This window comes from Neltuma alba, unplaced genomic scaffold, assembly GCF_004799145.2.
Source record: "Neltuma alba isolate B1F8T4 unplaced genomic scaffold, ASM479914v2 tig00003155_pilon, whole genome shotgun sequence".
NCBI lineage: Eukaryota > Viridiplantae > Streptophyta > Magnoliopsida > Fabales > Fabaceae > Neltuma > Neltuma alba.
The window spans coordinates 83,521-107,836 of record NW_021633163.1 but is presented as its reverse complement, the minus strand read 5'-3'; the positions used below and the strand labels follow the sequence as shown (position 1 = coordinate 107,836).

The window sequence follows — 24,316 nt, the reverse complement described above, 5'->3', positions numbered from 1 at the left end:
AATTTAGCTCAATTTGTAAAACTTATTATCTGCATTTGGATGGTGATGCTTCTACTTTATTTCTATGAATCCCTTCTTCATAAGTTACCATATCGAACTGATTTCTCAGAAGCTTTGATTGCTAAGTTCATCATCATGTTGATAATTAATTCTGTCTCATGCTTGGTCCAACTTCTGCGGGAGTTTCTTTTTTTTTTTTGGGGGGGGGGGGGATTGCTTTTTCGGTTCATTCATTTAGAGCAAGAATTACAATTCCCAACCCCCGCATGTTCGATACAAGCTTGCTCAAAATGGGTTCGATGTTGTAGAATGTATTATCGCACATGTTTTCCTATGTTTTTTTTCTTCCGTTTTTTGTTTTTTGTTTTTTGTTTTTTTTGCTTGTTACTTCTCTTGTTCTTTTCCAATTTCAGATGTTTTGGGTCAGCCTTTTCATGTAATCGTTTTATTTAGGTTAACTAAATTTGTCCTTTTATTAAAAAAAATTAATTATTAATAACAAAACTATGAATTCAAAACTTTGTTTTTTTAATGTGTGCCAACGAGGCCCAATAGCCCAATGCCCAATATGAACGTTTCAACTTAAGCCCTCATATTCAGCTAAAAAAAAACAAAAAACTTAAGCCCTCGTATGTTTCAGCCAATTGAGTCACACAATAACCAATATCTTACATCACACACAAACACAACATCATCATCCTCATAATAACTTAATTACAGTAATGATCAAACCAGGAATATTTTTCATGACCATACTCATCTTCTTCTGGTCGATCACCCCTGCTATGAACCCACCATAGCAAATTAGAGAATGAGTTGCCGTCATCAAAACTTTTCAAGCTTTTAATCTTCTTCAATGCGCTTTCTTTATCATAAACTCCTTCCATGGCATAAACGAATCCTTTCCAACCTTCTGCAACACCTTTCCTGTTTCTCAAACCAGGCAATGTCCATTCAACAAGCTCCTTCACAAATCCCACATCAGAGAACAACACCTCAGTGATTGGCAATAATGGCAGAACTTGAATCCCCAATCTGCATTCTCTCCATTGAGGAGGAGCAAACCAGAGTCCACTGTCTCTCTTGTTGGCCCACAAAACACCGACAAGTCTGTTCTCTTTTGTAAACTCTTCTTCCTCGTACAACATCTTATAATCTGCTGTCTCTTTCTTCTTCACGTGCCACCATGTTTTTGCTGCATGAATTTCAAGAGCTGTTAATGTTGCTCCAATGGCTTCCAGATTGGTGTCACCGTATGCTAAGCCCATTAATGCTGCTGAATAGTATGCGTTCACGGCCTCACTTGTGCTTTCTTGGTTTCTTCCATCTGCAAATTCAGATAAGCCTCCAGCCCAAGAATGTAACTTGTACAGATCAAAGCATCTTAATCGAGGATAGTTTGAGTTTGATTTTCTTCCCAAGTTCATGAAATCTGCCATTAATGAATAAGCTTGTGGTCTGTACTTTCTTCCCCAGGCTGGATCAATCTTTGCAAGAACTGCTATTCCATATAGAAAGTATCCTAGATGGTAATGGTGATCATTGTAAATTCCAAAACCAAAATCTGCGTCTGCATCTTTAGAGCCTTGTTTTGTGATGATTCCTTTCCATTTTGTGTCATATAAAAAGCCATTTTCATCAAAAGTACCATCCAACCATGGCTCCATGGTCTCCTTCAAGAACTGGGTTACTGCAGGAATGGCTTCTGGAAAACTCATTTCTTCAGCTATCAAACCTAACCTTGCTGCTCCTGCAATTGATTTCCCAGAAAAATAGCAAGATGGTGGTATTGTTTTTGTTCTTGATGGGTTATTCAAAGCATCGATATCTTCAGAAAGTGCTGAAACAATCTCATCATAAGAATTTTGGTTGATGCCTCTGGTTGAATGCCAAGTAATAGGAACAGGCTTTGTCTTCAATACCCATGAGTCTCCAACGACTCCAACAAGTTCACCATCGATGCTTCTGTACTTGAAATCATTTAGAATAGTAATTTCGCAGTCATTAGCAGATAGAAGTTGAAGATGAAGAGGGTGGGCTAACATTAACAAATCTCCCCAACCTCTCTTTTCCCATTTATATTCCAAAGAGAATGGCATTCTGAATGTGGCATCCCCAGATACAGGATAACAAAAGCAGAACTGATTAAGGATCGTTTCAAGTTTTGGATTCGAATCTGGCAACAGAGCTATCCTGATTATCCCCGAAAACTCTTCAGATGTAATCTTTGAGGGATCGTGGTTCAAACCAATGGGTGATGAGGTGTATATAAGCCATGTTTGACCATTGCTGAGCTGAAGGGTATATTTGGTGAGCGAGGCATTATTGGAAGAAAGCGAAAGGATAGAATGAACAGTGGAAATTGAAATTACTGTTTGATTCGTCACATTTACAGTTAAAAAGGGACTTCCTCTAACAAGAAAGAATTGCATATTGGAGGAGGGAAATTCCAAAGTGACACCAAGGTCACTGAAGGAAGAGATTACATGCGTCTTCTGGGAATGATGATCAGTTACCTCTGAGGCAGAGATGGTGAGATCGGCGGTGAAAATCTGTGAAATAAAAGTAGAGGTGGAGGAGCGAGATGGGTAGGAGAGAGAAAGGGAGGAGAGACAGGGTTTAATGATGTAGGGATGAATGTATTCAGGTTCGACATTGTTGAGAACGAAGTTCTGGAAAAAGGAGTTAGTAGGAAGTGGGGTTGAAAGAAGGCTAGGGACGAAGAACTTGGAGGGATCAGGGACAATTGTGGATTGAACTTGAGGGAAGAGAAATGGAGTGTTTAATACCTTCTGAGGCTTTGGTGGTGATGAAGGAGGAGGCGGGGGAGAAGGCGGTGGCGGTGGTGGTGAAGGAGGCGGAGGAGGAGGCGGTGGTGGCGGTGGAGGAGGCGGCGGAGGTGGTGGCGGTGGTGGGGACTTTTTGCGTCTTCCAAAGAATCTACTGATTTCTTTTTCAATTTTTCTTCCGAACCTTGGCATATTAGTAGGCAAGTTAGACAAAAGTGGGTTTGGTTGGATTTGTTTGGAATTGGAATTGACGGTTAAGTTGGTTGGAAGCGGGGATGAAAGATTGGTTATATGCCGCGGAAGAGTAAACCTATGCAAAAAGAAAGGGATTGATGAATGAATAGTTCTGTATATGAAAACAAAATATGATACTCTATTGGCGTAGTAGCTAGGCAACTAATTTATAATTATTAAAAATATATTAAGTTAATTATTTATATGTATTATACTATTGTTTAGAACCAAAACAAATTTACCAACTAACTTTTTCATTTAGAATACGAGGAATAAGAAAATAATTTCGTAGAGTATATATTCGATCCCCTGCCCCCAAAAGAAAGTATACTTTGTGTTAAAGTTTTAAGCAATATGCATCTTAAGGATTAAATTGTCATATGATATATATACTCCTCTGGTCCTTAATATAGGACCCAATTGTTGAGTTGGTTTTGGTCCTAAATATAAGACCCATTTCTCATATTTATCAATTTTATCTAAATTACCCCTATGGATACTCCATCAACCATAATCAAGTAGAAGAGAGAGGGGGTATTAAGAAAGATGATTATGGTATTTTAGGAAAAATGTGTCACATTTATTATAATTAACTAACTTACCTAACTTCATTAATCTAACCAAATTAGTTAAATGGATCTTATATTAAGGATCGGAGGAGTATATATATATATATATATATAACAGGTGTTAATACTAGGTTACATAAAATAACGTTTCTGTGCTTTTCCAACAGTTAGATAACCGAAAGGTTTTGTGCTTCACAAAAGAAAAACGTTCGTTGCTACTATTTTTTAATTTGGCTTTTCAGAACAATAAATAAAATTAATACTTTAATTAAAAAATCTCTTGTATAAAATCAATCAGATAATGGCAATATGAAAGTGGGAATATAATAAAGGAATCTTGGACTAGGAATGTGTGTTTGTTTGATGAATTCAAGAAAAGAACTTGGGTTTCTGAACGTTGATGTCCAAGAAAGGCATGCCGTTATTCTCTCTCTTTTGGAGCTATGGTGACTGGATGTTAGGTAAAGACAAAAAGATAAAGATAAAGTTAATTTAAAATGATTTATATTCATTATAGGCGTATTTAGATGAAAATAAAATTATGATTTTAAAAATATTTTTACGGTATACGAAATAAATATATAAGGGGTTTGTCTCCATTTATAAAAAAAATACTTTTTAAAAACATTTTTTATACAATCCAAACACCTTCATAATTTAAAAAGATAAATAATGACCATTTGGTTAACGGAGATAATGAGAATTATCAAATTGACTTTCCTCAAAAGCAAAAGAAGTTTGCAATTTAAGGAACGGAAGATACTCTCTACACATTAAATTTAATTTCCTACTTTTGCAAAATTTATCTCCTCATTACTTATTTTCTTTAGGAAAAATTATTATAAGATCTCAAGAAAAAAATATAATCACACAAAAAAATCTCAATAACAAATTATTAACAGCATGGATTTATCACCTCAAAATCCTTTACGCTGTATTTTGCTTTACCAGCTTTTAAATAAATAATTGAGAATTCAATTTTAAAGCCTTGGAAGAAATATAGTTATGGCTTGGGAATAGATTACTCTGTGCTTTATCATTTTAATATTTTGTGTAAGATTTATCTCTGTTGGTAGAAAATACTTTTAGTTTCTATTAAAAAAATCTTAAATTTTTTATTTAAATTGAAAACATGCACTTCTCCACGAATGCATGATCATGGATTGTTCAACAAATAGTTTTGGACCATCTAGAAATATACCATACTGATAAAATTTTGAAATAAATATTGTAGATAATGATCAAATAAACATAGCATTGACTTTTAGGAAAATGATACTTAGAAACCAAACAATAAAAATAAGTGTAAATAGGGACATTGCAATGATGGCGGCAAATTTGGGGCAGAAAAATGAGTTAAGTCTAAGCTGTAAGGATTTAAGATTTTAGCATAGTTTTAAAAACAAAAACAGAAATTTTATTACCAATATTAGACATGATCTGAAATTCCAATAAGATTACATAATTAAATAAATAAAGAGTAAGCCTGCAATGTGCTTTACAATGATGCATCAGGAACGTTGCGTAACCTTTTAATTTTTTCCTTTCTCTTTCTCTTTCTCTTTCTTTTTTTTTTTCTTTTCTTTATGTGGAAAGCAATCATAAACGAACACTTCCAAAAATAATTAAAAAAAAATCTAACAAGGTTTACATATATCCAAAACTAATGGCACGTTTGGTTGGACTACAAGAATCAGGATTACACTGGTGGAATATGTGAATAAGAATTACAACATGTGGGAATATGGTAAAAAGACATTTTTTGCCCCCGCCTCCTCCATAGTCTCCCTGACCACACAACCACCTGCTCATGCATCTCTTCATCCACTACCCTTCTCCTCCATTTCCATTACCACTGTTGAGCTTTATCATTATGGGTGTCATAGCTTCATCCCTAATGAGTGCCGCCACTCATTAAACTCCTCCTATTCATGAACTTTGCCACCACCATCAACCTCCCCACTCGGCAATGGTGATTAAGTTTAGGAACCAAGATATTTGGGTCTTCCATGTAGACCTTGAAAACTCATCTTAAATTCTTAGTAAAACCATGGAAACAACTTCAAGTGAAAACCATGAACAAAAAGACTAGAAAAAGTGGGTAAAATAGTAGCAGGAAAAAAAAAGAAAAGATGTGGCTACTCATTTGAACAAACTTTTTTGGCCTTACAAATCATTAAGCGATGAATCAATTAGATAATGGCAATACTTGACCCTTTTCATTTGGATCAGAAGGCAACAAAACAAATTAACGACATTTAGGACTGTCAATATACATAAACTTTAGTAGCTCTCTACCTCGTTTTTTGCCGTAGTCCTGATCCCTCTTTTATCTTCCATCCAATGATTTCATTTTTGTTTTTAGCTTTTTGAATCATTTTGCCTTGATTATGTTTCTAGACATTGGTTATGGCAACAACCAATGAAAAAAAAAGAGGGGGGAGGCGATCATGGAAGGGAAGGGGGTAAGAGAAAAATGTGATAAGGATATTTTAGTCCTTTTTGTTTTTATAATTATTAAGATTAATTTAAAAATTATTACCTTTTTCAGATTTCTAATATTAAACCAAACAAACTTATTGTAATCATCTTTACAATACATTACATTCCCTCCTATTATATTACATTCTATTACTTATGATTCAATGAACCAAACGGGCTAATTCGCACTTGATTACATTAGCACTTGATTACATTAGTGTGAATTTTGAATTATACATTTGTTATCAGTGTATTTGTAAGTATTTTCATAAATATTTTTTGTGTCTTTTGTTTTTCTGGTAAACCCTCAAGATTTAACATTAACTTAGTTAAAATTTATAATAAATGAATAAATAAAACTTGATTTTTTTATATGGCTATCTCACTAAGTCAAATTTAAGTATTGTCGAGCTCAATTTTCAGTAACTTTCGTAGGAATTTTTTTAGCAGTTACAAATATTACGATTTAAGATTTTGTGTTTAAACAGTCAAAACGTGGTATATAGGTAATAAAACCTAACTTTGATCCTTAACTAAATGACTTGAAAGGGGAGTAGTTCTTGTAGGATGAATGTTCTTGTTACACAAAACTAAATGACTTTAGTAGAATTTTTTTTTTGGGTATTGACTTTAGAAGAATTTTGATGTGGAATTTATGATTACTTCTTTAAGTCCTTGTTTAGTATTTAAAATAAAAACATTTTTCAAAAAATAAAGATATTAAATTTTTAACATCATTGAATACTAGATTTTTTTTTTAATCTAGGTTTAGGAGCATAAAAACTTTTATCCATCTACAAAATTATTATATCTCATTTTAATTTTCTTTTAAAGCGTTGACTTTCCCTTACATGTATGATCGTAGTTCAACAAATAATTTTATATTTTTTAACATCATTGAATACTAGCTTTTTTTTTTTAATCTAGGATTAGGAGCATAAAAAAAACTGTTATCCATCTACAGAATTATTATATCTCATTTTAATTTTCTTTTACGGCGTTGACTTTCCCTTACATGTATGATCGTAGTTCAACAAATAATTTTAGACTTTTACACCTTCTAGAAATATATAAAATATATAAAGCCAATAAAATTTTAAAATAAATTATGTAATAATGATCGGAATCAGATTCAATAATATCTGTAAATCCATTGACTTCTTGCTCACTGTACAAAGTACATAACTCGGACTTTCTTCCTCTCTTAGCAGATAACATTTCCGCTAGATAGAGCTTTGAATATATCTAGCAATAACCAGAAACCTAATTATTATTGTTAATTATTATTTCAAATTCCAATAAGATCACACAATTAAATAAAAAAAAAAGTACATCAGAAACATTAGTTAACATTTTCAATGTGGAAATGGAAAGCAGACATAAGAATTCAGAAACGAATGCTTCCAAATGATGAGCAAACAAAAAAACAACTAACAACATTACATGAAATCAGAGAGTCCCCTGTTTTTAATATTTGTACAGATTCCCGTTTCCTCTGCTGTGAACCCACCAAAGGAGATTGGTCAAAGAATTCCCATCATCGAAACCTTTCAACTTTCTGATTTTCTTCAATGCATTTTCCTGATCATAGATCCCTTCCAATGCAAAAGCAAACCCTTTCCTTGATTCTTCAGCATTTTTCAACTCAGGCTCTGTCCATTCCACAAGCTCCTTCGTGTATCCCACATTAGAGAATAACACTTCTGTGATTGGCGTTATTGGCAGAACTTGAATCAGAAGTCTGCAAGATCTGCAATCTGCAGAAGCCCACCATAATGCACTGTCTCTCTTGTTAGACCACAAGATCCCCACAATCCTATTCTCCTTCACAAACTCTTCTTCATACATTTTGTTTGATTCTTCCACATGCCACCATGTTTGAGCTGCAAGAATCTCCAGAGCTGTGAGGGTTGAACCAGTGGCCATCAAGTCTGAATCTTCATATACTAAACCCATTAAGGCTGCTGCATAGTAGGCATTCACTGCTTCACTTGTACTCTCTTGGTTTCTGCCATGTTCAAACTCTGTCAAACCAGCAGCCCACGAATGCAAACTATAAAGATCAAAACATCTCAAACGAGTATAATATGGGTTTGAGTTTGATTTCCCTCCCAGGTTGAAGTAATCTTCAACTAATGAATAAGCTTGAGGCTTGTGTTTTTCACCCCAGTCTGGATCGATCTTAGCAAGAACAGCCATTCCGTATATGAAGTAACCTATGTGATAATGATGATCGTTGTAAATCCCAAATCCAAAATCTGCACTTGTACTTGTAGATCCTTGTTTAGTAACAAGTCCTTTCCACTCTTTCTCGTAGAGGAAACCATTTCCTTTGAATGTTCCGTACAACCATGGCTCGATGGATTGCTTCAGAAAGTTCTTGACTTTTGGGATTACTTCAGGATATGATACTTCCTCTGCTATAAGTGCGAGTCTCGCAGCTCTGGCGACACGCTTCCCGTAGTAATAAGACGAATTCGTTGATATGTTTGATGGATTCAGATCGTTCACGTCTTTAACTAGAGCTGAGATGATTTCTTTGGAGGAATCTTGTTTGATTCCTTTTGTGGAATGCCAAGTTACAGGAATTGGGTTTATTTTTAGAACCCATGAAGCTCCGACGACTCCGACGAGATCGCCGTCGATACTTCTGTACTTGAAATCGTGAATGATGGTACAATCGCTTTCTTTGTCAGAAAGAAGCCTGAGATGAAGTGGGTGTGCGAGCATAAGCAAAGCTCCAGACCTTCTATTCTGAAATTTATACTCAACACGATAGGGTTTCTTCAGAGCGGCGTCCCCAGAAACAGGGTAGCAAGAACTGAATTGATCCAAAGTTTTCTCGGACTTGGGATTCTCAGAATCCGGCAAAGCCGCAATCCGAATGATCCCATAAAACCCCTTATCGGAGGTAATCTCCGACGACGAGGTGCGCCTAAAACGAACCGGCGAAGAAGCATAGATGAGCCACGTCTGGTTGTTATCAAGCCTTATGGTGTGTTTCATGAGAGAATCACCGGACGACAACGACACAATGCCGTGGACGGTGGAGATAGAAAGCGACGTCCGCCGTGTAACCTCGGCGGTGACAAAGGGGCTTCCTTTCACGAGAAAGAATCGGAGGTTGGAAGAGGGAAGCTCAAGAGTGACACTGAGATCGCTATAAGACGAGACGACATGTGATATATTAGAGGAACTGTATCGAGAGTTGGATTTAGAGGAGATGGTGAGATCAGGGACGAAGACCTGGTACAAGAGGGCGGTGGAGAAGAACATGAGAGGGTAGGAGAGAGAAAGAGAAGAGTTAGCGGATTTAACGAGGTAAGGATGGAAGTATTCGTGTTGATCGCCATTGTTGAGGACGAAGTTCTGGAAGAAGGAGTTGGTGGGAAGAGGGGAAGAGAGGAGGTTGGGGGAGAAGAAAGATGAAGGGTCGGGCATTACAGTGGATTGGGTTAAGGGGAAGAGAAATGGAGACGCCATTGATGAAGAAGAAGAAGAAGAAGATGGCTGGAGAGAAAAAGGGTGCTCTTGAATGTGAAGCTAATGATGAAAGTGTTTGCTATTTATGGAGGCTGAGATTTCAGAATGTTCGTCGTCAGCATTGAATTGAAAACTTCCAATTGATGCAACTCAAACTGTTGGTTAGAAATCCAATAGATAATTCACATTTAACACAATTAATTAATGTTTGAAAATATGATCATTTTTGGTGATGTGTTTCGCAGCAGCTTTTCTTGAACGTTTAAATTTGAAAGGTGGGGATTTTGGATGGCAAGAATGACAGCTAAGGACCTAAAAGACCCGTTATCCTGTGTTACCTTTTGCTCTGGGCGCTGGAGCAATCTGCGGCTCCTCACTTCTGATTCTTTGTTTTTGTATTCTTTTTGACTTTTGGTTTGATTATTTCAGTTTTCAGCTGAATATTTAGCTTTTATTTTTTAACATTTTAATTTTCAGTGTTCAATTCTCTTTTTTTTTTACCAAATTTTCCTTTAATAAATGTTGTTATAATAAATATTATTTTAATAAATCACCTTGAATGATAAAATATCATTAATAGATGGCTGTAATTGTATTTGATTATGCATTTCTAATCTAAAATGATTTTACATATATATTTCGACTAACTGATAGTTAATTCGGTTTCAGTTAATTTAGTTAATCAAATTTAATTTGGCGTTTTAAATTGACTTTGATCAATTTTCTGATTAATTTGGTTTTCACCGAAAATCGAACCAAAAAATCAAATGATTACCCCTACTAATGGGGTTGGATTTATGAGAAAATATTACAAACAAAGGTTCGAATCTATATTAGAAGAAGCATCTATATTTAGTGTCTGACAATGCCTCAAACAAAATAACCTCTAATAGGAGGATACCTGTGCTTAGAAAAAAGAATTTTAAGATAAATCCATTTTTATTAGAATTTACAAGATTAAAAAAAAACCTTAGTATTTTTCATGCTAGTATTTTTGAAAAAGTACACAATAATAATATTATTTTGATTTATTTATGAAAATTTAAACCTGTATTTCTTATAGACATAAAGTTCTAATCTATGTAAGAATATTATTTATATATATAATTTATGTTGGCCCAACGAATTATTTCTATGAGTAATTTTTGAGTTCTTTGTCTTAATCTTGTTGAGAGCAGTTAACCGAATCAAAATTCTGTCTTAAAAATAAAAAAATAAAATAAGAAGAGAATTTCAATTGATGACGGGGCATTTTTTGGTACATATCTACGTACGTGGAATGATAAAAAAGGATCTTTTGGAATAATTGTTAAATTGGTCAAATGAAAAAAAAATCTATTATTGGCAGCAAATTGTATCACATTCGCAAAAGCATTCAACTACATTCTATCCTCTCTTTTTTTAAGTCTCAGAAAAGCAATTCTCGTTTGAAATTATCTTTCATGTGCATGCACCAACATTTTAGACATTAACAAAAGGGAACAAAGCAGAATTTAGGGGAGTGAATCAAGTGAAAGTGAAAATATCAAAATAGCAAATAGTTATCGTAATGTGCTTGGAATAATTTTGACTTTTTAAGGGAGGGTGAGGAACGGGAACAATTTGGATTTGAAAATAATGCTTCCTTTTATCTCCCTCATTTAATGCTCCTTCGGTCTTATACTACCCGGTTTTAATTATAAAACTTTATTTGTAGTTTATAAATTAAGTCTTATAAGTAGGACTAAAGATAGTATTTAAATTTTAATTTTTGTGACATGGTAGATCCTTTGTATAAGTTGTATTTTGTACTTGATAATTTACTTTATTTTTTCATTTTTCTCATATTTTTTCACTTAACCCTTTCCATAAATAAAAGTGTGTGTGTGTGTATATATATATATATATATATAAACTTTCTTACATATTATCACTTTTAATAAATTTTAACCAATTTTTTATCTATGCAATTTGATTATTTGTAACTTATTATATATAGGGAGTAGGCAGTATTTATTCGTATTATTCTCATTAATTTCGCAAAAAAATTTTAATGTTTGTGAACTAATTAATTAAATAATCTTACATTTAACTAAGGAGAATATTTATGAATAAAGGTTGAGGGAATGGAAAGGTTTGCTTTGACTTGCCACAGTCCACATGGGGGTGGAAACAGGTCAGGCCTCACCCTTAACAGGCCTGGCCTGTTACGAGGCCTGTTGGTCTGAGCCTGGCCTGCGGCCTGTGAAAGGTTTTTAATCGGCCTAAGCCTAGCCTGTGGCCTGTTAAGAGGCCTTTTTTTTAATAAATTTTAAACACACATAAATCAATTCAAAATTATAATAATTCAACCTAATTGATCTAAAATGCAAACAAAAACTATGAAATTATCAAATTAACACAATTTGTAAAACATGTCCCCTTAGGGCAAAAAAAATCTAATATGAAAAATTATCAAAAAACATAATTTCATTTTGATATAAAAATATCACTTCATCCTATCTCTAGTATAAAAATTAGTTGATAACTAGATTTAGTTTAAAATATGAAACATCCTTAATCCCTTTTATATTTTAAATTTATCATTTATTCAGACTAATTTATTAACAAAATGATATTTGATCCTGTTGTTACACATGGTTGTTTTAAAAAAATGTTACAGTTGTTATAATTTATTTATTTATTTAAATTAATTAAGTAACTATTATAATAAGAATTAGATTGAGTACACATATATACGGTTTAAAACATAATAGGTCAATTCTATATAAATATATATATATTCTATAAGCATGGATCAAATAAATGAATGATGCTTTTTTTTTAATGCACTTATGTTTTCTTTCTCTGTTCAAATATGTGTCATTATACATATATCAATTATTTTTATTATAGAGAATGGAAATAAAATGACGCATGCAATATGCTCTAGATAACACGTTTATATGGATGGAGTTTTCTCAATTAACTGATCAGAATAGCAAAGTCCCTCCTATCAATTTATAATTTTAACATAAAAAAAATAACAGGCCCAGGCCGCCTGACAGGCCTAACAGGCCTACTATCAGGCCTGAGCCTGGCCTGATAAAACAAACAAGCCTTTTTACAGGTCTGAGCCTGGTCTGATATCTAAATAGGCCAGGCTAGGCAAAGCTATTTACAGGCCAGGCCACAGGCCTCTGACAGGCTGCCTAGTCTATTTCTACCCTTACACATGGGGGCATTGGGGTGTATGGCGATAGTGGAATATATAATGCTGCCTCCCTCAGCTGTTATGCAGCCCACAAGACCATTTTCATATGCCAAAGGGACCGCACTCACCAAGTGAATCTTTGGACCATCTCCCCTGATCACAAATATATAGATCACACTATACTCAATTTTTATATAACAACTAAATAATTAATTTCTTAATATATTTACAAATTACTCATTAATAAAATGTTCATATTAGTAGTAAGATTTGAATTTAAAATCTTCTGCGTTATGAATCAATTCCTTATCAATTAGACAACTTTTGTTAGTCATAACTCGTTTTCTATTAATCCATTTGTAACTTTTTTTAATTGGGTCTGATAAGCATAGAATGCAAAAAATTATATGCTCCTTAGTCTTGCTTTAAGGTAGAGGAAGAAATTTTTTTGGTCCTGTTTATAAATGATATCGTTAAATTTTCATATAAATTTATAGTTTTACCATTTATTTACTATTGTGCATAGTTTGTTCTGACGTGGTATAATGTATATTAAATAGAAATAGAGTTGAAAAGTTATTAAATTTTAAAACAAAGTTAATAAGGTTTAATATTTTTTTTTATTATAGTAAAACATACTGAAAATGAAATCACCTTCAACAGAAATGGAGGCCGTAGAAAAGAAATCAAAATCTGTGTGTGTAAAAAAGTAGATTTTACACTCTTATTTCTCTCACACTCACGGTGCATGCATCTATTCCGACATAATGATTAATTCCCCCGGTCTCACATATGCTCTTTTTATCCCAAATGTAGAACTCTCTTGAGGGTTGGAATAATACATTTGTTCTGGAAAGTTTTTCATCATGTGCATCTAATATTCTTTAAAATAGTAGTAGTGTAATAATGTCACTTTATTGGCAAGATTTGACCAATAATATATTCTTAAATACTTCTATTTTGGCCAATAAGCACTCATGCATTTGTGTGTGTTTTGCATTAATATCCAAGGACATTTTATTCCACATCACATGTTGTCCCTTTTGTTTGTTCCATAGCACAAGTGAATTATGAGAAACACCAAGCATGTTTCACTTGGGTGGGTTGTGTGCCTGGCTCTGTCAGTTGCTCATCATTTTTTGGGTCATTCCCAAATTTTTGTTTTTTTTAATGTTTTTGCATCGTTAGATTCTATATAAAATGAGTAAAATTTTGATATTTTAATATTTAAAAATCATTAAAAAAATTAAAAATTAAACCATTTTTTGCTTATAAAATATCAAAATTTTACTCATTTTATATAAAATCTAATTATGTAAAGACATGATAAAAAAATATTTGGGAAGGACCCTAAAAATGAGGGGGTAGCTGAGGGGCACGGTTGACACACCAGATTGATTCCCTTTTGGCATTTTCTTCTGAATTGCACATGAACTTCATGTAACTCTAGAAAAGACAACATATGCATCGTCTGGCAACACATAATTCAAGACACATGCATTGGCACAAACATGGTTAAAATAACACGTTTTTTTTCCCTGTATATTACATGAAATTAAAAATGAGTTTATGGCTATTAATATCTTGATAATTGGTGCGATTTGGTTGGATTAGTTTAATTTATACTCTTTTGGGTGCTAAATGTAGCAGTTAGAATTGTTAAGTTTGCTTTGGTTCTAAATGTGTAATATCTCAAGTCACTTTATTTCAGAAATTTCTAATTCTTTTCTCAAATAATCCTATTGGTTAGAGAGAGTTTTCACTATTGAAGACGGTTTTGGGTACAAATTATCAAAAGCATATTTTTTTTAAAAAAATCAATACACATTTATTATAAATAAATAATTTAACTAATTTTTTAGAGATTAACACTATCTTTACTTTCTGTATTTAAGATAAAAGGAAGTATAACATAAATTGCAGGCGTGCTAATACAGTAGTTTATGGCGGGAGCAATAAATCAAGTGGGTTGGGTCTCTTGCACTCCCAAAAGACATGGTTTTCAAATGAGTTTTTAACTCTTCAAATCTTATAGTGAGGAGACTATTGAAATGGATGTTGGAGAGCAAGCATGAATAGACTAAGCATATATATATATATATATATATATATATATTTGCTAGCCTCCTTCTCCCACTTGGTGTCTAGCTTATTATTTGCAATTTGCATCTTGTCTTATGTTGTCTTAATTTTAATTTACTTTTTGACTACTAGATCAACAATTAACAGCTCAAATTCTGTGTATTATGAAAGTGATGACAAGAGAAGTTATTAGTATTATAATAAGAAACTTGTATGTATAAATTCAGCTCATAAAAAATGACACACAACTAGGAGGATGTAACTTGTTTTAGATTTAATACTTAATAAAATTGATTACCCAATCCAATTTATAGTTTTTTATAATATAATAGTCCTATTTACAAGTTACTGGCCTAAACTAAGAAAAATATTAAATTAACTCTTATTAATCTTGCCTTAAAATTTACCAATTTTTTTAATTTTATTCCTATATATTTAGCATGCACTATATTCATGATAGCAAAGTCTACACAATAATAAAATAAAAACAAATTGTATATTCATATGGAAAAATTTAATTATATGACTTACCAAAAGCTGATAAAAGAAAAAGACTTACCAAAATATATATATAAATATAGTTACTAAATGAGATATGTATCACAGGAGACAAACTAAATTGAGCAATTCACTTAAAATTATAAACAATTATGGCTGATTTGATAATTAATTCCAATTCAAATCAACTAATACTAATTTGGTAGACTTTTCACATTCATAAGAATATATCTATGTTTTTGCTCTATGAATATGATTTTTCTGGGCATTTCTAATAATATCGAGCCTTATTCTTATTTCGGGGACCAAAAAAAATCTACATATTTGAATACTTAATAAATGTTTATTCGCATCAAAGTTGATCGAAGCAGTCTCAAGCATATGTTGGCCCCATAGAGATAACAGATAGTCCGAGTCATGTGGGTGGGTGCTGTCCCAAAAGAAAAGGTACATTATTATAAGATTTTTGACTTTTCAAATCCCACACGTGCCATATATTTATCATATGAATCATATTACGACTCTATATACACAAAACGCATGGTGCTAGAAGTCTCATGCAAAGCTCTAAAGATTTGCATGTTATATACTACCTCTAATCCTAATTATGAGACTTTATTTATAGACTATAAATAAAGTTTTATAAGTAGGACCAGAAGGAGTACATGAATGATGTATCAATATTAATTAGATCAATTGAATGAGAAAATCACAAAAAAAAACTTTCAAAATTAAAAAATTACATATAAGGACCTGTTCACAGGAATTGTTGTCAATTGTTTATCAATTGTTGTCAAAACCAATAGTCCAATACTAATATTGTAATGGATCTCTATTTGTAGTTTTTTTATTTTTAAGATTTTTTTTTGTGATTTTTTCTAATTGAATTGATTGGTTCATGAATGATGATGAGTAGTGAAGATTTTTTTTTTTGAATAATACGAAATCTTATCTTTTTAATTAAATGCTCCTACACCCAAAACCCAACAACATGCTCAATAAAAATCAAACTCCAATGAATATGGCTCAAATTCAGCGTCTTTTGAATATTTTCAGGCAAGATAAGAGGCAAGCAAAGCAAGATTTTTATCAGCCTTAACCGTGCCACTCAGTGGATTGTTTCACGTCGCAGGACCACCACCAAAGCAAAAGCTTGTATTATTGATAAGGGATATTAAAGGGTCCTAGATTTTTATCAGCCATAGAAAAAGTGGTTTTGATTTTGGTCCTTAAAATTTGAAATTAGTTGTTTTGGTTAGGGATTAAAAAAAATTTTATGTGTACCAAAATAAGGTCAAATTTTAGGGACCAAAATCAAAAGGAGATCAAATTTTAAAGACTAAAAATAATATTAACCTTATCATTCTCAATTTTATTATTTGATAAAAATAGATTTTTTTTTTGTCATCGTTCATTTATAGAGGAAACTGACACATCTATTATATTCATAGAAAGTCAAATCCACAAATTAATACTATTTTAGGTCCTTAATATAAAAGCTAGTTGACTAATTTGAATAGATTAAGAAAACTAATTAAATTAGTTATTTGTAATAAATAGGTGTTGTTTTTTCTAAAATATTCTTATTAATTAAGTGTATTGACTAGAACCATTATCATTATGAGGACTATTTTTAAAAAAAAAATAGATTATTTTTTTATATTTGTGATTAATATAAAAATCAAACGAAGTCTTATATTAAATACTGAATGTAGCACATAAAATTTTTTTAAAGATTTTTAGTGTTATTGAGCTAGAAAGCCCACATAGAAAATTTAGGACTTGTTGGTTTAATCCTATTGTAGGCATTTAATGGTAATCATTATTACATTACGATAGATTACATGTTTTGTTAGGCATTAGGATAGTAAAAAAAAAAAAAATTGCAGAGGTAAAAGAAATAACACATTTTTTTTAGTAATATCTATTCATAGGGAACCCTATGAATATTCATTGCAGGCTGCAAATTTTTATAAAATGTCAATTTTGTACTTAACAATTCAGGTAAATAGACAACATCTGCCCTCCAAAAACAAATCAACGATTAATCGTCAAAATCCCTAACAGACCTATTTTGGGAGTTGCATCAGCAGAATCACTGACAAGGCGAGAAATTGCATCAACAGTGGCTTCAAAAAGACATGCGGAGATGTTTAGATAAAAATCAAATAATAATTTTAGAAGTGATTTTAGGATATGTGAAGTAAATATGTAAAATAATTGGAATTGATTTATAAAAAAATACTTTTAAAAAGTATTTTTAGACAAAATTTTACATTAATTTATAAAAAAAGTGTTTTTAAAAAATATTTTTAGACACATCCAAATACCTTTTGGTTCGATTTTGCATCTCTAAATCACCACATGACGCCCACTCATTTTGGGAATGGCATCAACTTTGGGAGGCATCCACATTAATTTTCAAAATCACTAGGCTAGCCTTGGGAAGAAAGAAGCTGTTGAGAGAGATTTTATATAAAGCAGAAAAAAATTTCTTTTGGATGAAATACTAGAAATTTAAAACTGATTTGCGTTGGGTTTTTGGATGCAATAGAGATATATAAATTTGAGGACATAGGGCAGAGTGGGGCAACAGCTACAGAGCTTGCATTTTGGCGGCTATGGCGAGGCCATCTTCGGCAAGGCAGCTCCCGCCTAAAATTATTTTTAAGGCTAAAATTGTCTTTATGTTATACATTAATTTTAAATTATTATTAAAAATTAACTCATTGCACCTCTCTCAAATAACATGCCAATCTCTATTGTCGAAAAATATTACACTGCATTGGCATTGCATTGCAGGGCAGAGGTGGAATGGGATTGATCTAAACGAGTTATATCTTTATCAATGATACTACCTTCTATTCTTAATATAAAAGCTAGTTGATTAATTTGAATATATTAAAAAAATAGTTAAGTTAGTTATCTATAATAAATAGGTGTTATCTTTCCTAAAATATCCTTACTAATCAAGTATATTGGTTAGAACTACTATTTTTATAAGGACTACCATGAAAACACATTGATAAATATGAGAGAAAGTGAGATCTCATATTTAGGACCAAAATAAAATTCCAACGAACTGTTATATTAAGAACTAGAGGTAATAATTATTATTTGGGTAGAAGTGTAGTTTTACCCCTGATATTTTTGGGAAGCAATTGCATAAAAAAATATTATGGGTAAAATTGCACCTAAAAAATATATAATATCATAAATAAAATTATACCATTAAAAAGATTAGGATAAAATTGTACTTGAAAAGTAATACTAGGGTTAAATTTGCATCTCTACCCTTAAGTTTTATTAAGATTATTTTTGCCTTAAGATGTGATGGAAAATGAAGGTATGTTATGCAACAATAATTAAAGAAGGAATAATGGACGGAACGAATTTAATCAAGTTGGCAAAGTTAAAGACTACCCCTAGTTGTCATTTATTGGTGCGCCGTTAAAGCAGACGCTCCATTTCGTTATAGTCAATGAACAATCATGTTATAAATAAGGTTTTGTTGAATAGATTGTGAAATCTGATGCATTAGAATGGCAATAAAAGTTTGTGAGCGATCAGACTAATGAAAAAATTTGGCTTTTTACCCTAAGAAAGCAAAATTATTTGGCCTTTTTATACCCTCAAGAAACTGAGATTACATTACTAGACATAATAATACGTTCGGTTTTGAGATAGAATAGTACAATATTACTGTAACTAGTTAAAATGTTTTAATTTCATAGGGATAATAAGTTTTTTTGGTTGCTCAAGTTTACCTTAATTATTAATATTATTGGTTTTTGAGGTTTAATTATTAATTGAGTCTTTAAAGTTTCATATGCAATTTCATATTTTTTGGCCAAAAGAATTATACAATTTCATATTCTTATTTTTTTTCTTCCAAATTTCATATTAGTAGTCTTTTCTCGAGTTAAAAGTTACACATTCATGTGTCTAGAATTTTATGTCTTCTCTGTTTTTTTTTTGTCAACCTACAATTTTATGTGTTCAAACTATAATAACTAATTTTAAATGATTATAAAATTTTATAAATTTAATTGATAAAAATTAAACTTCAATGACTAAATCGATAATTGAGACATACTTAGCTTGAGGAATCAAAAGTTTCATTCAATTTCATATACAAGTAAGGGTGACTTTTTTGCTAACTGCGAAAGCCATTAGATAATGAAATAAATATAATTCTAGAAAAAATAAACATGATAAAAATGAATTTTAATAAATATATTGGTAATTAATACAACTATAATTAAAATTAGTTATAATTAGGTAGCCTAGAAGTTTGGAATTTTGTCCCCTTTTTCATTTGGTAGGTCTTTGTCTTCTCTTTTCTTGTTCAAGACACTATCTAGTACGAAACATAGACATCTCTTTCAGTTAAAATTTGAATTTTAATTTGTTATGCTGTGAGGAACTAGCTCTTCCCCTTAAACTTAATCCCCTTGGTGTTGTGTCCTTTTAATTTTTAATTTTTTTTTTGAGGCTAAAGCATAGGTGTCCTCCTATTGGAGGCAATCCTATTGGAGGCAATCCTATTTGAGGCACTATCAGACACTAAATATGGGTACCTCTCCTAACAAGAATTCAAACTTTAGTTTGTCATGTTGTGAGGGATTAATTTCTTATGCTAGACCTAATTTCCGTTGTCAACGGGAATTGTTTCATTTGCTTTGGGCCATGTCATGCTTTAGCTAATTGGCATGCCTTGTATTTTTAGTGTTTCTCGGACTTTTTTGGGCCCACTTCTATTGGGCCTCTAAGTTATGTTCTTTTAACAGTGTTTCTGAAAATTAATTTTGATAATTATTTTTGAGTTTATATGACATTAAATTAAATTAGTTGAAAATGAAGCATGGCCATAATTCAACGACTTTGAAGGCCTTTTCATTTGGAATCTTTCATTCTCTGTCCTGGGCAACTCGCAAGTTTACCAGACTTATCCATGGCTGGTTTATTAGCATGGGCAGCGGACGTCGTCGGAGGCGGTGGCGTCGACAGCGACGGAGGCGATGCGTTAAATCGGATCCCACTACTGTTCTCACCGGAACAGCAAAAGTACGTTAGGGAATTGGATCAGAAGGCAGCATCTCTCACCCGTTTGATCCAGGATCTACGTCAGAGACTTCCTCCTCCTGACATCTCCCAGAGCCTCCCTCACTTACACGCTCACACCCTTGCTTCCAATGCCGCTCTTGCCCGTCAATTAAATGCCCATTCGACGACTCGGGAACAAGTTCGTCTCATACTCATTTGCTTTTTGTAATGTGTTTGTTTATTCTGTGAATTAAAGATTTCTTTCCTTTGGGTCTTGTCTGATTCATTAGCAAACGAGTTAGATTATGTCTTGTTTATATATGTATGGTTAGAAATCTGGGGTTTGATTTGAACCAACACTCATTGAATCTTGATTTTATTGTGGTGTGGTAGGGTATTTTTGTGCGCCAACCATATTGTATAGTTAATCTTGTTTGTGTGGGCAATTGGACTGATGAGTTTCGTTCAGTGTCGTTTGATTTGGTTCTCGTTGAACCAGTTATTTCAGATTTTATAAACTAGGGGTATCTCCTCGTCACAGGTTCTAGACTAGCACTGATGGGGAATCGACAGATTTCTATGTTATGATTTTGACCATAACATTGCTATTAAGGTTTTCTTCTGCCATTCTCGGAGAATCAAGAGACTCTAGGTGTGATTGTTAATTATTTGGCATGTGGACAACTTGGGTGGTAATTATGATAATAATACTTTGAATCTTGTTATCTTTCATGCACTTGACATCTGTGAATCAGTGTAGAGTATTAACTGTTTTTATTTTCAGTTTGCACATTACGATTTCTTGAAAAGAAATGGACAAAAACATGACATTTTATGGACGGACGCCTCCATTCGTGATGTTGCAAAAATTTTGTGCCACTTGGAGAGAGAATTTATTGTTAATACTGTTTTCAAATTATTGGCAGAAAACTTCACCAAGTTTCTTGTAAGTGACTGGTAGATTCAACTTTCTCATTGGCATTTTGGCAATGTGGCAGGCCCAATTAAGAGAGGCAACACTGCAGGCAGAAAATGCTGATTTTGAAAGAGCAATATCAAACTGTGAGAATAAAATGCAAGAAAAAGTGCAAGAGGCAGATTTACTACGGAGGAAGTTAGAGGTGAGAATTGCAGGTTTATTTATACAAGCTTCTTTGGCAAAGGCTCTATTGTTGTCTTTATTGGTGGCGTCATTTCTATCCTAAGATTGTGATGGAAACCTGAAGCCTATTGTTAAGAAGTGATATGCTAGATATGCATTAATCTCTACCTCTCCAGAGGAGGCAGGATCAATTATGAGATATAGTTAGTAATTTTGTCATCATATATATTATGATTTGTATTTTATGCTTTTTTCTCCCTCAAATGAAATTGTGTAGAAACTTTGCTGAGAAGCATGGTCACCGGCCTTTATACCTGTTTGAAATGTCGTGTCATGTCTTGCACAAATATCCATGCATGCTAGACATGGACATGGGTGTTTTGCCAACATGTTCATGCTTCATACTCAGCGCAAAATATATTTGGTTTTGATATTTTCTTGTTTTTTTTTCTTTCTCTTTTTCCTGTGCTTCAGGAAATGAATGAAACTGAGAAGAAGCTGAAAGCTGAGCTGGATAATTTAAAACGTCAAAATTCTGTAGATACTGATCAATCTGTGAGATCGCATGGCTGGAAGGAAGAATCCAACATAAAGCCTGAAGCTGGCACAGATGCAGATGCATCAGATTCTGTTATGCTAAACAAGTTAGAAGAGAAGAACAAAGAATTGGTCTGTTATGGTTTTAATCATAAGTTGCTTTCTTAAGTTCATTTCCATTATATTATTATTTAATAGGGAGTTATTATTGTTAACAAATAGTTACATAATTCATTCAGAGTTCAATGGAAGAAATTGTACGAAAATTAGAGGAAAAATGGACCGAAATGCAGGAAAATGCTCTTGAGCACCCTTCCCCTGGTATATCTTCTTCCCCTCTCCACTAGTCATTCATCAATTTATTTAAGAGTCATATGAATCTTTTTAAGGACATATGGACATCTAATTGATCTAATCAATTCTATTTATATGCCATCCTCTCTTGGCTTTCATTTTGTTATGAAAAACTCAAAAAATAGTATTGGGTGCTTTCTTCTATGGTGGATCATTGTTGATATTCTTTGCATTCTTGGATATGGATGTTCTCAATATTGTACTTATGTACTACATTCGCAGTAGTTTCATTTGAGTGATACTTTGCATTAAATATATTGGCATCAATCAGTTTTCTTCTCCTTTTCTTTTTCCCCTTAATATACAGCTCAAAGAGAGAAGGCATTGGATAAACAGCTTCACAGTCTAATTGAGCAACTAGCAGCAAAACAGGTCCTTTTTTCATGCTTCATTCTCCATAAACACTCCGTTATTTGTGTATTGCAGAACTGTTATATTGAATCTTTGCATGTGTTTAATAAACTGCCTTCCTTTCTTGCTTTTAGGCTCAAGCTGAGGGCCTACTTAGTGAAATTCATCTGAAAGAGATGGAGCTGGAAAGACTGAATGGGCAATGGCGAAGAATGGAAAGCAATATTACTGAGGCCAATACAGCTAGAAATCGATTTGGTAGAAGCTCATCTGACAAGGGATATGCTCTGTTAGATTATGATGGTGATGGTCATCATAAGCTTCCTTACTATTCTGATGGCAGAAATGAAAGCCAACAGAGGATAATGCTGCTCAGGTCGGCATTTGTGCTCTACATTTTAGCTTTACACGTAATTGTATTTATCAAGATATCATTTTGATTGCCTGGGAGAAATTATTTATACATATACAAATTCTTAGAAAGGCAGCTAAATGTATCATTCTTTTCACTGTACATGGTCATACCTTGGGTTGTAATAGGGATGCTTCTTTAGCCTGTACGTACTATTTTGATCATGGAACACTGGCTCATAAGAAATGTAAGTACTTGAACACGAAGAAGATGCTAATCAAGTGATTAATATTGCTTATGACTTGCGAAAGCTTCACCAACATTATCTTCCTTATTTATTTAGTGACGGAAATTGCTGAATTGTTTTCTCCTTTCTCTGTGGAGACCTCAGTGCATGTGTATTGTTCTTATCTGTCTGTACACGTTGAACACATGATGTCAGGGTAGCAATGTTGATGTTTTACATGCTATGAAATTGTGCTTTATTGGGAGGAGTGAATATTACGAGGGAAAGCTTCTATTACCTCCGGTTCTTAATATAAGACCCTGTTTGACTTTTATTTTGGTCTTAAATATAAGAACCTAACCCACTTTGTCTCTCATATTTATACATTTTTTTCCAAAATAACCCTTCTAACAATGATAGTTCTAGTTAATACACTTGATTAGCAAGGATATTTTAGGAAAGACAACACATATTTAGGATAAATAACTAACTCAACTTACTTTTTTAATCTTCTCAAATTAGTCAACTGGGTCTTATAATTAGGACCGGAGGTAGTATTTCCCTAATTTCCTCCCTATCCAACATCTTTTAGGGGTGACCTGACAAGAGCAAGATTGTCATTGTGGCACCTTGTTATGTCTCACTAGGCCATTGCTCTATTTGTGAGCATGGCATCAGAAATTCCTAGCCCCGCGATTTAGTTTCGATCAATATCAACTGATGCCACTGTTGCCCTCCAGATGATTATTCGATCAATATTCTGCTTGGAAGGGTGATAATAAAAGGGAAGGTAAGGGAAGGGAAGGTTTCAAGTAGGCTTTTTAATTTTTCTTCTTTTTTATTTTTAAGTTTCTCAATCTGTTATGGAGAAAAGTAAGGAGAATTATCATTTAACCTTCCTGTCCCTTTCCATTTTCCTTGGATGTTTTCTGTTCTCTTCTCCTTCCAACTTCCTACAGCCGAATGAGTTCAATACCTGCCATCACGGCAGGGGCATATAAGATAGTTATGTGAAAAGTCAAAACATTACAACTGATCAC

General features: G+C 32.9%; 3 protein-coding genes across 3 annotated transcripts; 1 reads left to right on the top strand and 2 right to left on the bottom strand.

Annotated features, from left to right (window-relative positions):
- Nucleotides 1-710: 710 nt before the first annotated feature.
- LOC114740451 (probable endo-1,3(4)-beta-glucanase ARB_01444) lies at nucleotides 711-2,981 on the bottom strand. The gene has a single exon (XM_028928597.1). It carries the CDS (start codon nucleotides 2,979-2,981, stop codon nucleotides 711-713), a length of 2,271 nt encoding a protein of 756 aa, XP_028784430.1.
- A 4,451-nt stretch (nucleotides 2,982-7,432) lies between these two features.
- On the bottom strand, nucleotides 7,433-9,602 carry LOC114740445 (endo-1,3(4)-beta-glucanase 2-like). Its single transcript, XM_028928589.1, has one exon. It carries the CDS (start codon nucleotides 9,554-9,556, stop codon nucleotides 7,541-7,543), a length of 2,016 nt encoding a protein of 671 aa, XP_028784422.1. The 5' UTR covers nucleotides 9,557-9,602; the 3' UTR covers nucleotides 7,433-7,540.
- A 10,611-nt stretch (nucleotides 9,603-20,213) lies between these two features.
- Nucleotides 20,214-23,360, top strand: LOC114740454 (trichoplein keratin filament-binding protein). Its single transcript, XM_028928599.1, has 6 exons — nucleotides 20,214-20,553; nucleotides 21,353-21,475; nucleotides 21,931-22,125; nucleotides 22,233-22,314; nucleotides 22,655-22,719; nucleotides 22,833-23,360. Exons 1-6 carry the CDS (start codon nucleotides 20,263-20,265, stop codon nucleotides 23,136-23,138), a joined length of 1,062 nt encoding a protein of 353 aa, XP_028784432.1. The 5' UTR covers nucleotides 20,214-20,262; the 3' UTR covers nucleotides 23,139-23,360.
- The last annotated feature ends 956 nt before the right edge of the window (nucleotides 23,361-24,316 follow it).

Bases quoted from the DNA above. Each gene is read 5' to 3' on its own strand.
- LOC114740451 (XM_028928597.1), bottom strand. From the start codon at position 2,981: ATGCCAAGGTTCGGAAGAAAAATTGAAAAAGAAATCAGTAGATTCTTT.
- LOC114740445 (XM_028928589.1), bottom strand. From the start codon at position 9,556: ATGGCGTCTCCATTTCTCTTCCCCTTAACCCAATCCACTGTAATGCCC.
- LOC114740454 (XM_028928599.1), top strand. From the start codon at position 20,263: ATGGCTGGTTTATTAGCATGGGCAGCGGACGTCGTCGGAGGCGGTGGC. The intron at 22,315-22,654 runs GTATATCTTCTT...CTTAATATACAG, and splicing joins TCTTGAGCACCCTTCCCCTG to CTCAAAGAGAGAAGGCATTG. The intron at 22,720-22,832 runs GTCCTTTTTTCA...TCTTGCTTTTAG, and splicing joins AGCAACTAGCAGCAAAACAG to GCTCAAGCTGAGGGCCTACT.